This window comes from Monomorium pharaonis, chromosome 6 (assembly GCF_013373865.1).
Source record: "Monomorium pharaonis isolate MP-MQ-018 chromosome 6, ASM1337386v2, whole genome shotgun sequence".
Classification (NCBI taxonomy): Eukaryota; Metazoa; Arthropoda; class Insecta; order Hymenoptera; family Formicidae; genus Monomorium; species Monomorium pharaonis.
The window spans coordinates 19,079,687-19,093,664 of record NC_050472.1 but is presented as its reverse complement, the minus strand read 5'-3'; the positions used below and the strand labels follow the sequence as shown (position 1 = coordinate 19,093,664).

The 13,978-nt window shown below is 29.4% G+C and overlaps 1 protein-coding gene across 5 annotated transcripts in view; it reads right to left on the bottom strand.

Annotated features, from left to right (window-relative positions):
• LOC105828721 (alpha-catulin) overlaps positions 1 to 13,978 on the bottom strand; it is a 94,720-nt gene that overhangs the window by 29,419 nt on the left and 51,323 nt on the right. For all 5 annotated transcript variants that reach the window (XM_036288879.1, XM_036288880.1, XM_028190882.2 and 2 more), the window contains one exon: positions 8,433 to 8,622. In XM_036288879.1, coding sequence (XP_036144772.1) covers positions 8,433 to 8,622 — 190 coding nt within the window. The remainder of the gene's footprint in view (positions 1 to 8,432; positions 8,623 to 13,978) is intronic.

Genomic DNA, 13,978 nt, shown 5'->3' with positions numbered 1-13,978 from the left:
TGTGTCTCATAAAGTAATGAATATATTTTTATATATTGTATTGTTGTAATTAATATTCTCATTAATATAAATGCGTAATAAACATAGTCTATTTATTTATTTATTTATTTATTTGTAAATGTAACAAGTATTTGCACGAATAATCAATTTGATACTGTTTAATTATTTTGTATGCAAAACGTGTTTTTAAGAAAGTTGTTCCAATATAATCGAGAGAGCATTACTCTCTTTATATAATACAAATTATTGTGCAAGCGGTATGAGTAATTTTGCGTTTATCAGTGGATACCATTAAATTGTGGGAGTAAATAGCGCGGAATGTTATTTTATGGTAACCGTGATAACCGTGGGCTTATGAACGATCAATGACGATGAATGTGACTAATGAATCACTAACTTTACTCGTTAGCCAAACGTTTATCCGCGTTTACCAGTTTGCGCTGTTAAACCGCTTCGATATATTTACGATGCGCTCCTTCGTTAATAGTAGCACTTTATACAATGCGGACGATTTTCGTTTGTATAGCTTTTTATGCAGGTTTGCGCAGTATAATGTAAACCCATTTGTTATTTCTTTTATCGTTTCTTTTTTTTACGACGGCTCTATCTGAACGGGCTTTTATATTGTTCGCTGCTAAAGTACGCCGAGTGAATTTATATCGCGTTTTTCCCAAGTGACACGTTATGATAAAAATCGCTCTCTTGAGCGTCGGTATGTGCAGCAAGCTGAAAACTTTTTGTTATTTGGTTATAAAAATTCCGTCCTAAAAGTAGATTTATCGCCGTTACATTGGGGAAATGTCGGCTTATTTGCGCAAATAAAAATAAAGATAAAATCATCGGCATTTGATTTCAAAGGTATCGCGATATTAACATAATCGATATGTCGAGGAGATTAATATGTTTGTGCAACGTTACGCGGCGGAACGAATTAATCGCAATATAAAAATAGTAAAACTGTATATAAATTATCCAAAATATCTATTAATATTAATTTTGGATGGAAATATCTATATTAATTCTAAATAAATTTTTATTAAAACGTTAATTCAAGTTTAATTTTTATTACAAAAATTTTGACAGTGTAAAGTAACATTTAAAATAAATTTTCATTACATAAAAATTGTGTTAAATCAGTTATTCTAACATCTTGCAACATATAAAGTAGAACAAAGTGTAAACGAAATTCTTAAGACTGTAAAAAGGTCTTAATTTTATAAATAAATTTTCACGCAGAGTAATATTAATGTAAGAAGAATATGAGTAGCATTTTAAGATTAATTTTGCATACATTTGCAGATATTTTAATACATTTGATTTGCATTGACTTTTTTTATTCCACAGTGTTATACTACAAATCTTAAAATTTTTACAGAGATTAAACAAAAATTTCCATATCGATTGTACATTATATACAGGATATCTGGAAAAATCAAACTTATAGAACGTGTTAATGTGGTAAGAAATTTGATATAAATTTACATTAAAAAAATTTTATTAAATTTCATTATGAGTTTATTTTATTAGAGTTATGTAACAGTGCCGGCAATTTCCTTCCATTTCATCCCGATGTTCGATATTTCAATTTTCGTATAATTTATTTTCGCCTCACGCGCGCCACGATATTTCCATTTGCATGGAACTTTTCATTATCAATTATCTCGAATTCGATCTTTTCAATTCATTTTTCGTGCATCGTGATTCCGATTGATCATTGGCGACCATTTTGCAGTGATGTATCGCAATAGAAAACAGAGAAGTTAATAATAGAACCATATAAAAAAAACTCAACGTATTTTTAGTTTGACATTACGCATTACACATTAATTACGCACAAAAAGCGGTCTTTCTAATATTTTAATAATTATAACTCCGTTTGAAACCGGATGCCAGATTAAACGCAGAATGTTTGCACATTCATCAACTTGCTCGAGTGCCCTGACGGTGACTATAATCTGCTTGCGTTTGTGATTAGATGCGACTATTGCTCCGTGTTGCTTTGTCCTTACCGTATGCCGGTTCCCCCCTCCCCCCAATATGTAAATTTAGCATGTCGCCACTTATCTTTTACGGTGGTTGCTTTTCGTAACAGTAATGCGCTTGCTCTCATGTCGCCGTTCTGGTGTGCGAGTTAAAATTCCGCGAAGCATCTAAAATAGCATTATCTTGTGAAAGGGAGCATAACTGAGCGTTTAAGCATTCCGCGCAATGTCGCACTTCTTCCACCCGATCTCGATTCGCACGCCGTAGACGCATGCGACCTGTCATGCATTATATATAATTGCTACTTAAAATTCCACTTTGTATCTTACGAGGTTTCAAAGATTTTCCGTTTCCTATTTCGAGAAGTGATGACGATATATTCGTGTTAAAAGTTTATGCAACTACGTAATTATAGTTGAGATATTTCATAAAATAAATTTTTGCATAAATATTATTGTCGATACAAACTATTTTAGTTATTGCAACTAAAGTTTTGACTATAAAATAGTTTCTTGAATTATATACATTAATTTTACGTATAAAATCTTAAATAGTTATTACTTTTGCAGTTGCTATTACTATGAATTTTTTTCCGAGTGTACGAGTGAAGGGTGATCTGTATGCAAAAACCGTCGACGACGGTTTATACAATTCGTCGCGTGCTGTGTCATAGTGAATCCCGCAGGCACGATAGCGTTCGCAATTCCGCGGTTAGTTACACTTATAGTACACCGATTTACACATGATACCACGCGAAACGATTTGTTCAAGCCAGCAGGTAGTAAGCTTGCATGTCTCCGCACAATTGTCGTAATATCGGTGCCCTTTCGATGATATTTCATTACATTGAATTGATATGTTTCGCGCTACGAGAAGCAATTTCACGTAGTCCAATTTAATCAAATAAATCAAATTTTCCGTCCTGCCTATTATCGAGAATTTTTTGTCGATATTTTGAATTTGTGAAATACATCGTTTTTGATTGTACAGCATCCCGTTTGACCTCGGTTGTTGTGACAAAAGCGCAGTTTATTATTTATATCACCGCGGTTTATCATATATATCACCGTTTTTCCTTAAGCGCAAGATCGATGACAACGAGAAGAATAACTGATGTGATAATAGTATTTCTTAAATTTATTGCTCATTTGTTACAGCAACGATAAATAAAAAAAATTTTCCAATCTTTTAAATACAAATTATAATGCTACTATCGAAATGATAGTTACCTTAGTGAATTAAGAAAATATAATAAACAATTTCAAATTTTGCTTTAAATTCTATAAAATTATGATACTAATCTATAAAATGTTGAAACGATCGAAGACTGTCACGTATAAATTCTTGAATTCTTATACTATTTAGAAACAATAGAAAAGTTTTAAAAATCGGCAACCAGGTATGCATTAATACAAGATTAATCTCCCGCGGGAGATACAAATAAAATAATCAAAATAGGTGATCGCTCATTCATTAATATTATTCGAAATGCTCAAACTTTTTAAATTCTCTTTTCAAAACAAATTGAAATAAATACACTAAGTAATTTGTTTCTACTGAAATACGAACTATTCGCACCTATCATTTCTTATTCGCATTATACTGTGTATTGTCTTTTTTATTCTCAAATTATCTCACTGCGAAAACCTTCCTCGCGGAGATTTCCAATTTCATCGTCCGCGTTGAAGTCTATCGAGACCGTTTCTCCTCTGGTTGCAATTCTCCTTCAAAGAGCGAACAGGTGTGTTGGAAAGAAATATCCATGGCCCTTACTTCGGCCATTACTTCTCCGCTATTTGGCAAAGATACGTCGGGGTGCTTCTTGTATATAGGTGGCGAAAAATCTTTCAAGGTTTAGTGAAACTGGGTCATTGCGCGCGCTGTTTCCACATGGTAGCGGCAGCAGGATTCATCGTTCTGCGATGTGCGGCCTAGCGTGAAGATACGCGGAAAGATATAATCTGCCGACGATAAGACCTCGGAGAGCGATGTTCAAAGGTTACGAGCTTTATCTTCGCGTAGTATGGACTCTTCTTCCGGCTTGCGTGCTCTCTGAGCTGGTTCAAGCAAGGTTGCGTAAGAGAGGTGCAATTTGTATCTTTTTGATATCCGATGTTGGCATTCGAATTAGAATATTTCATTATGCGTCATAGTGCAAAGAGAAAGAGAGAAACAGAGAAAGGGAGTCGCTTTTATGTGGACATATAAAACATGTTCGACATGTTGTGTGAAATATTTAACCTCTAGAGAACCGGCTCTTTTCTGGGAAACTTTTTTAGTTTCAGTGCTGGAACATTTTTGGCCTTGTTAGTGAGTTAAACTACGGAAAAGATAACATTTCTCCAGCGTCTAATATTAGGCTTCCGGTCCGTAAAAAAATAAGTGGTAATTTTTTATTGTATTTAAACTTTATATTATTGTTTAAATAATTTATTGTAAAAATAATTGTTTAACGTCATTTGCAATAAAAATATGTTGAAAAATATATATAAAAACGTAATTATGTCGCACTTTGTAAGATATAAAGCAGTAAAATGTCATACAAAGTAACATCAATTTATTTCGAAATAAATGCATATATTATAATGAAAGAGTAATTTTAGCTAAACGAATACAGTTTCGGTAAATCTAATTATAAGCCTAATATTAGGCTTTAGGTCCCAGAGAGGACTTAAACTTATAATGTTTATGCATGTTTCTATCTTTCTCTCGTTACTTCACTTTTTAAGAGGCAAAACTATAAGATTTTAACCTATATGCTAAAGAAAATATGGTCGTCTCACGCGTAATACGAATCGTGAAATTATACTGGAGTAATTCACGATGCGTCTTCTTAAATCTTTACGACTCGGATTGTCCTGACCTATTTGACAAATGGCGTTTGAAAATTTTAAAGCTTGTCGATTTAGAAGTAATACTAAATTAGAAAATGAGAAAGAATTATATATTTTATTTTATAACTCCGGTATTTTACGTCACGTAAAAATTTAGGACGTTGCAAAGTTAGGAAAAATTGGAAGATAATTTATTCGCAATTACTCTGTTACAAGTTTTCGCTGTATTAGTATTGTGTTATAATTTTAGCTTTTTACTAATAACTTTGTTAATATTAACGAAGCTATCGTAAGTTGAATCAATTTGTCAACGCTATGAATAGTGATGTATTACCATCAATGTAAAATGACTTTACTTTACTTTGTAAAGAGTGTAAGAGACTTACGTCGTTATTTCGTGATACGTATCGTACGTAAGCGTATCGTACATAAAAGAGATAATAAAGAATGGATTATTAAAATACTTAACTCTTGTATTCTTTGTCCGGGCTTAATAATCCCACTTATGAGTGGCCATATGTTTCATCCCTTCTAAAGTCTTTTTTAAAATATAAAAAAATAAATATTTCACTTTTTAAATTTTTTTATAGAGAGTATAAAGTTTTTATTGATACAGTTTATTTAAATGTATGAATAAAGGTTTCAAATGAGAGAGAGAGAGAGAGAGAGAGAGAGAGAGAGAGAGAGAGAGAGAGAGAGAGAGAGAGAGAGAGAGAGAAAGAGAGAGAGCTAAATTTGAATCTAATGTTTAAAAATTATAATTTATTTATAATAACTTAAGTGAAAAGAACAATATGTAAAATACGAGACGTTTCGACTTAACTAACAATAAGTCATTCTCAGTCGCAAGTATACAAAGTCTTTAATATCTTAAAATATAGTCATGAAAATTTGTCGAAGTTTGAATAGAAAGTTATATTGGTAAACAAATATAAATTATAAATATGAAAATATGTAAATAAGAGAAATATGTAAATCGACTTAGAAAAACTATAGGTTAAAGTTTTATTCTTTATAAAGTTTCTTCTTGCCGCCTACTTATCGGTGTGAGTCAGACACTAGCGAAAATTGTTATCATGATAACAATTTGGATGGTTTTTAATTGGCAATTGAATCAAATTTTCATCTTCTGGACTCCACTTTTTCATGCCATCATATATCGAAACTGAAGGATTTTTTTTCAATATTTTATACTTTTATACGTTTGTCCTATTATATTTTTGGAATTGCCACACGTTAATTAATTTATCAATTTATTCACAAGATGTTCGCGAAAATGTGTTACGAGAATAGTTTTTTATTTATTTTATTTACAGATTTTTATACTTATAATTTATATTTAGTTACCAATATGACTTTTTATTCAAACTCCGACAAATTTTCATGACTATATTTTAAGATATTAAAGACTTTATATACTTGTGACTAAGAATGATTTATTATTAGTTAAGTCAAACCATCTCGTATTTTACATATTGTTCTTTTCATTCAAGTTGAATAAATTATTAGATCCGTTATTAAATGTCTAAACATTAGATTCAAATTTAGCTCGTTTTAAATCTTTATTCATACATTTATTGCATAATCGAACTTAGAGGATTGTTATGTTTAGAGTTTATTTATCTTAGCATATAAAACGCCTGATAAATAAAGTTTTTGACATATACCAGAATTATCCTGTTTTTTTTAGGATAAAATATTCTTATAAACAACGCGATAGGATTTTGTATTCATAATGGTCTTTATCATTCAATTGCAAGTTTATCTGAAGTAATATAATTATTCTAAATATTTTGGGTAAAATATCAATTTGCTTCAGATAATGTTATTCGCGGAAAGGAAACTGGTGCAAGTATAATGCAATTTGTTCTCAAAAAGGAAGTAATCTCAAAAGAGAATGCAAAGTTTTCAATAAAATATAATCTGGACAGAAGTGTTAAAATACTTCAAATCATATCATAATAATAAAATTTATAACTGAGATGGAAATTCCGCTGCAATATAATTTACTCTTTTAAAATTCTTGTTCTTATTTTTTCTTAATAATATTGGATAATAGAAAAATTTGCGAAACAATGCAAATTTCTGCGTTGTATTGTTACTTCACTAGATAATACTATTCTAAAGTTAGATGTTGGCATGCAAAATACGCCAAGTTTTAATGTGAATTCACTCTGTAATTGGATACGTTTGTATTGTTGTAACTTTTGATTAATGTACTAGCGTAATATTCACGAGAACATTTGAATTTGCGTCATACCGCAATGTTAATCCATTTAATGAACTTTTTTGTTCGTTTTGTACAACACACAGCAACATTTCTTCACTTCGAATAAAATGTTAGAAATATTAGCATTATTGCAATATATCTTTTTTACGAATGGAAATTTTCCGACAAAGTAATTTGAATGGTAATTCGAATTTGATTTATAACTTAAATGTTAGCCTAAAATATATTAATTTAATAAGAATTAAATATATACAAATGATAGTCTTATCATAAACTTTTAACTTTTGAAGACGAGTTTTCTGACAAAATAAATTTTTGTCAGAAAAGAACTTGTTTTTTAAGAATTTTTGGATTCACAGGATCGTTGAGTTTGAATGTAACTAAAAATATTACCACTCTAAAAGATAGAAACCTTTTAAAAGTAATAATGAAGGAGAAACTTATGTCATAGATCTCATAATTAGAGTTAAAAGTTGATTACAGGTGATACTTATAGGCGTCCGTCTCATTCAACTAACGAGCTTCAAACAAAACAAAACTGGAAATGTAATTCGCTATTTAGTAATATTTAATAATATTTAAAATTCCTTAAAAAGGAACTTTATGTTAATCAAATTTTTTAAAAAATTCTGTCTGCGCCATAAATTCATCATTTTTGGTATTAAAATTTCCATCTTAGAATATTCCAAAGAAACTGCTCTTAAAGGATATCAAGGTGTTTTTGGAACACTTTATATGTATATTATTTTTTGAAAAACTTATTTTAGTAGGATTTGAACCACCAGGTTTATGGATTGTAAAGCTTCTGCTTTAAGTGTTATATCATTTATTCTATCGATAAATGTGTTTATGTATTTGTCTATTTATGGTGTGACTAGCGCGTTGATTAATTATCATATTGTACATTAAAATTTTATGTAATCAATTAAATCAGCTAATTAATGTAATCAACTAAATTAATCATAATCAACTAAATCAGCTTTAAAAACATGTTGTATTGTAAAATTCTAATAAGACATTATATATGTATACATGTTTTTTATTATATTTGACATTTATTTTGTTCAAAACAAAAAAAAATAAAGAAACTGTTTGATATATTTTAAAATCATTGGAATTTAAATATACAGTTTAATAAAAATAATTAAACATAATTTATATTTTATTGTATTAAAATATTAAATAATTTGTACAGATATTAATAAATCAAAGTCCATCACACAAAATGCTTCCAAACACTAACAAAATATTGTCCTACGAGTGCCATGATTTTCAGGATATAAATTTTACGAGAAAATTCTCTTCGTGTACTTTTATTTACGTTACTATCACTTTTTGTTTACATTACTATTAGTATGCGTTGTCGCAAGTGTGATTACACTTACCCGCAACTCTCGCTTCTTTGCACGCCTCGTACATGTCTTGTTTGATTGCCGGGTTGTCGTCCGCGATAGTTTCGCCGACAGTCACGAATCTCTCGACGGCCAAATTTACTGCCTGGCCGACTCTGGCGACCGCTCGTAGACTCCGGTCCGAGCATAGCGGTCGTTCTCTATGTGAGATTAACGTGGAAATCTGTAAAGATTATTACATTTAGATAAATATACAAAATTAAATCAAAAATATCTATATATGTATATGTACAATTTTAGCATTTTGATATGTGTTGAAAAATGCTTTCTTGTGTAACAATCAATATATTCAAACTGTACCGAAAACTTCAGTTAGTATAAATAAATATATTTTTTATTTGTTTTACGTTTTGCAAAAGTAATAGAATTTTTTGTTGTATAAAATATTTGATTGTTGCAAAAAATTGCCTTAACTAAACAACTTTCATTAAAAAGGGAAAAAGAGGACAATTATCAAAAAATCTGGAGTTGACATTTTTTGCAGCATAAAATGTAGAAAAAATATATATAAAGTTGTATTTAAATTTTCCGATTAATCATAAAATTATTATTAATTTACTTTAAATGTGTGAAGTGCAGTTTTGTGTGTTGTGTGCAAGTATACGCCATGTTTTTTCTGTGCTTATAAGTGTTTTATTTGAACAGTTTTGAGAACAATTACTTCTAAGAAAAAAAAGCTTTCTTTTGTATTTCTTCCGCGTGCTACATATGCTAGAAGGAGTAAAAGATGTAAACATTAATAGTCCGATCCTAACTATCATATATAGAATACATAGTTTATATTTATTTCTTTAAAAATGGTCAAGAAAAGGATATAAAAAAGAAGATTTCTAAAAGAATAAGAGCATTAACATCGAAAATAAAAAACTGGAAAGGAGAAATGAATCGTCACGAGTTAATGCAAGATTCATATACGAGTACAACGACGAAAAAGCTGAAGAGTACTAAAGAATAATAAAGTAGACATAAATAGAGTATTTATCATAATGTTATCTTAAAATTTTTAATTTTGCTGCATTTATGTTTATTAACAACATAGTAAAATACAAAACATATAATAGTGACATTGAAGTCGTCAAGAATGGAGTTTGTGGTCTAAGAATGTAATAATTAATTGAAAAGTATATACCAATGTTGCAATCTTAAATTTGTGATCTCATGTCATTGCACATATGAAATTAATAACAGGTTTTTCTTTGTCATAAAAATATTATTGATTTGACAAGTGCGCAATGATTTTGCGAATTAATAGATTGGTTATATTTATTTTTCAACACACTTGTGACGCCATCGTAAATGAGATTTATGTTGCTGCTAAAACGGTTAATATAATAATATTAAAAAGAAATGTCGTACAAGAAAAAGAAGAAACCATAAATAATCCTGATTTCATAGTATTAATTGTTTCTAATCTATAGAAATATAAAATAAAAATATTTGAGTTAGTGAAACAGAACATAAAGATTATCGCGAGATAAATCATACACGGAGAGAATTTTCTCTTAAAAATTACTCTGAAAATCGTGAAAATCGGAAAAAGTTTTAGTAAATTTTGTTAGAAGTATAGCAAATTTTTTCGAAGTTCACGTTGTTTCACAATTATCAGGGCAATTTTTAACAAAAAATTCTCCGCGTACGGATTCTTCGGGCAAAATGGAAGTCAATGCATTAAAGAAAATACATCTTTGTTCACAGGAGTTTTACAATGTAAAATACAATATATTAATTATATCGATAGTGAGAACAAGATTTATAAGAAAAAAAATTGATTATGCTTTTTATGGTGATGTGAGAATTACAAAAATAAGAGAATCCATTGACATGTCCAGAAACGAAAGGGAAAAACTCTGTGATTATAGAAAAATCGCAAAGACTTAGGAAATAAAGATAAACAAACGTAAAATTAATTGATAAATTGACAATATAGTATTTCCAATCAAACAAAATAAAAAAAGCAATTTAAACTATATTATTACATGATATTAATGAACAATCGCAACATCAATATTATCCCCAAAGTGCGATTTTATGGTGTGACTGGCAATGTGCAAACGCCGCAAATACTTCAGAATTAGAATATACTGGCGCAAAAAAAAATGAGACAAAAATTTTGACCAAATTTTTAGGCAATCTTCAAAGTGATGCAACTTTGCGAAAAATCGTCTAAATTACATGTACCTTTTTTAAATTAAGAGGCAAAGATTCTACTTTCAGAATCCGTAGGCGAAAGTTTGATTTGTTAAGTGTGAACCTTTTGTATCGCATGAAAATTAAACATGTTTTTTTTTTAAATTAAGAAAACATGATTTAAGTAATTTTGTAAAATATTGTCAGATGCTGCTTACATGCATAATTATATATAATATTTCATTATACATAATTATGTATTAGTGTACATAATTATATTTTTATAAAACAATTTCATAAATGTATATTTGTGTATTCTAAGTGTATATTCCATAAATGTATATTAATAAAATAAAATCAAGCTGATTTTATATGTTATTATATATAATCATATGTGTGTGTATAATTATATTATGTATATGTATGTATAAAATTATGCATACTGATAAAGTGTCTGTAGCATTTGTCGGCAGAAAAGTAGACTTTTACGTTATTGTAATTCTAATGAACGATAAATTTTATGAATTTAGTCAACATTTCCGATCAAAAATTTTTCATACAAAATTATGCAAAAATGGGTGCATATAATTATTCAAAAATTTGTATGAAATTTGTCGTTCTCTATGAGAGAGTTAATCTACCACCTATCGGTAGTACCGCGCACTGGCAGCTGAGCGCGAGGATGCCCCATGTAGCGAAGGATCGTCACATAATGCTTTTACAGAATTAAGACGTGACTAGATTATATATGATTACTCGTTTTAATTGAGTGAGAAATTTTACTTCAAAAAGTTTGGAGTACATATAATTATATGTAATTTTATACAAGTTTGTATACTGATCGTACATAAAATTATGTATAATTTTACAAGATTATATAAATTCATATATGGTTATATAAAAATATGTATTATTTTGTATGGACAAATTTCATACAAATTTTTGAATTTATATGCAGCCATTTTTGTATAATAATGTGTGAAAAATTTTTGTTTAGGTGCTGCGGTTCATTAAATGTAAGGACCAAAAGTTCATTTGTACATATAACATTAAAAATTTTATAACTACTGGGAGTACATATAGGCCACAAAATTGCACAAAATGATTGCGAGGACGGGAACGATTAAGAAGGTCGAGTGGAGCATGCTTGAAAGGTCACGTAAGGGGAGAAAGAAGTCGATGTAATAGAAATTTTAAGGCAATAGCAGATATTTATACTGAGACGGAAGGTGAGCTATTTCAACCAGGAATAGCTGACTAAAAGTAAACTAAAAAATTAAGTGCTTTATTATTAAAAATACGCATCAACGAACACATGAATAATATCAAAAAACATAGTCTCCACTCCGTAGTCAGCACACACCGCCTATCGAATAATCACGAATTCAGTTGGACAACGCCACGCATATTACATAGCGTGAGAAACATACCCGAAAAAGAGAAGTAGCCGAAATATTTTTTATTAAAAAAACGGACAATACGATTAATTTAAAAAAAGACATGGAAAGCTTAAATCCAGTATATAATAGAATCGTCAAGGATACATAAACATGTTATTATCCATTTGACAATTTGGTATACTCTCTCTGCTATTTATCAGTTTTTATATTCAGTTTGACAATGACTGAGCGTCAGTTACCAAGCTTATTGTTCTGTCCTACTAGTTTTCAATCTCTGGGATCTAAATTGCATCGAGATATGTTAAGTTATATATGTAAGTTTCCTCTATTTACTGCATTGTATATTTTTTATGTGAAAAATTAATTGTAACTTTCTATTTTATTAAAGCATGCGCCTTTAACTCTTTGTAATAATCACTTGGGCCCAAGGCCAGAGCCGAAACGTTGTGTTAACGATTAATAAAATAAATGCAAGTTGAGTCGACCTTTAATTCTGCTTGATTGTCAATTATTACTGGCAGTAACCAAAGAAACATTACTTCCTGCTACATTGCTGTTTTATTATTTTTTTAATTATTTTATGTTGAAACTTAGAATATGAAATGCATTTTTCTCGAAATGGTGTTTCTACAATCATTAGTCCCGATGTTTCGTAAATTATTTGATCGATTTGGATTTTACCAGCAGTTTCTACACGGAGAGAATTTTCTCTTAAAATTTATCCTCAAAATCTGATAATCGTGGGATAATGTGTGACCTTAAGAAATTTTATTATACTTTTTAGTAAAATTTACTAAAAGTATAGTGAAATTTACTATGCTTTTAGTACAATTTACTAAAAGTATAGTAAATTTTACTAAAAAGTATAGCAAAATTCCTCGAGGTCATTATCTCACAATTACCAGATTTTGAGGGTAAATTTTAAGAGAGAAATTCTCTCCGTGTACACTTTAGCAGCATTTTTTACACCACTTTTTGACCACAAAAGATTTTTTTACATGTTTAGTTTTTTACTAATAAAAATAGCTCAAACTTTTTTTCAAAAGTCAAAAACCGTCAAGATTTAAGCTTTCTTTTTAAAATAATTTATTATCTTTTCTTTCAGGCTTTCTTATGCAACATTCTGATATCCACCATTAAAGGCATGCTGAAGACGTTTGTTTTACTGACAGAAAGACAGTAATTTTTATTATAAATCACATTGTTGCTGTAAAAATAAATACTGAGGCCACGAATCATAATCTACACAGTACAAAACTGAGAGATACCTTTTAAAGACCTTCGGAAAGCATTACGGAAAACATCTTATATACGTCATATATCAGATACGTGACAATATATTCCTTTTGTCACAAATGCATTATTGAAAGGTTGCACAAACATCTCTAAGATGTGTTGCAAAATATTTTAGATACGTTGTACAAAAGTATCTCGTAATTACATACATTTTAAGTTATATTAACTTCAGAATAAAAAGGTAAATCTGACCGATAAAAATGTTAAATATAAAATTAAATGAAAAAGGCTGCGTTCCAAAATTCATTGTCAGCAGTGAAAATCTATAGCAGCTCACATTACATATACTATAGATCTTCAGTATTGGCAGCATATATCGGAACGTAGCCAAAGATGAGATTGCCTATATTGGCAGCGGATCTTGATGCTAGATAATAATTTTTTGGTGAATTTAATATTTCCACACCCGCAGAAAAGATTTCTGGACCTAATCTTATTACTTTTCTATCTACCATAAAATAGGATCGATATAACGCCAATCATATTTATCATTATAGAAGGAATATTTTATTCTTAAATGGAAAGTTCTTAAATCTAGAATAAAATAATTTTTGATGCTATCTTATTAATTTTCTTAGAATGATTTAGTGTAACAATCTTATAATATTTCAAATTTTAGAATAGATCTGAAGAACCTAATCTGAAAATTTGATCTTAATATTTCTGGAAGGGTCAACATCATTACATCAATACTTA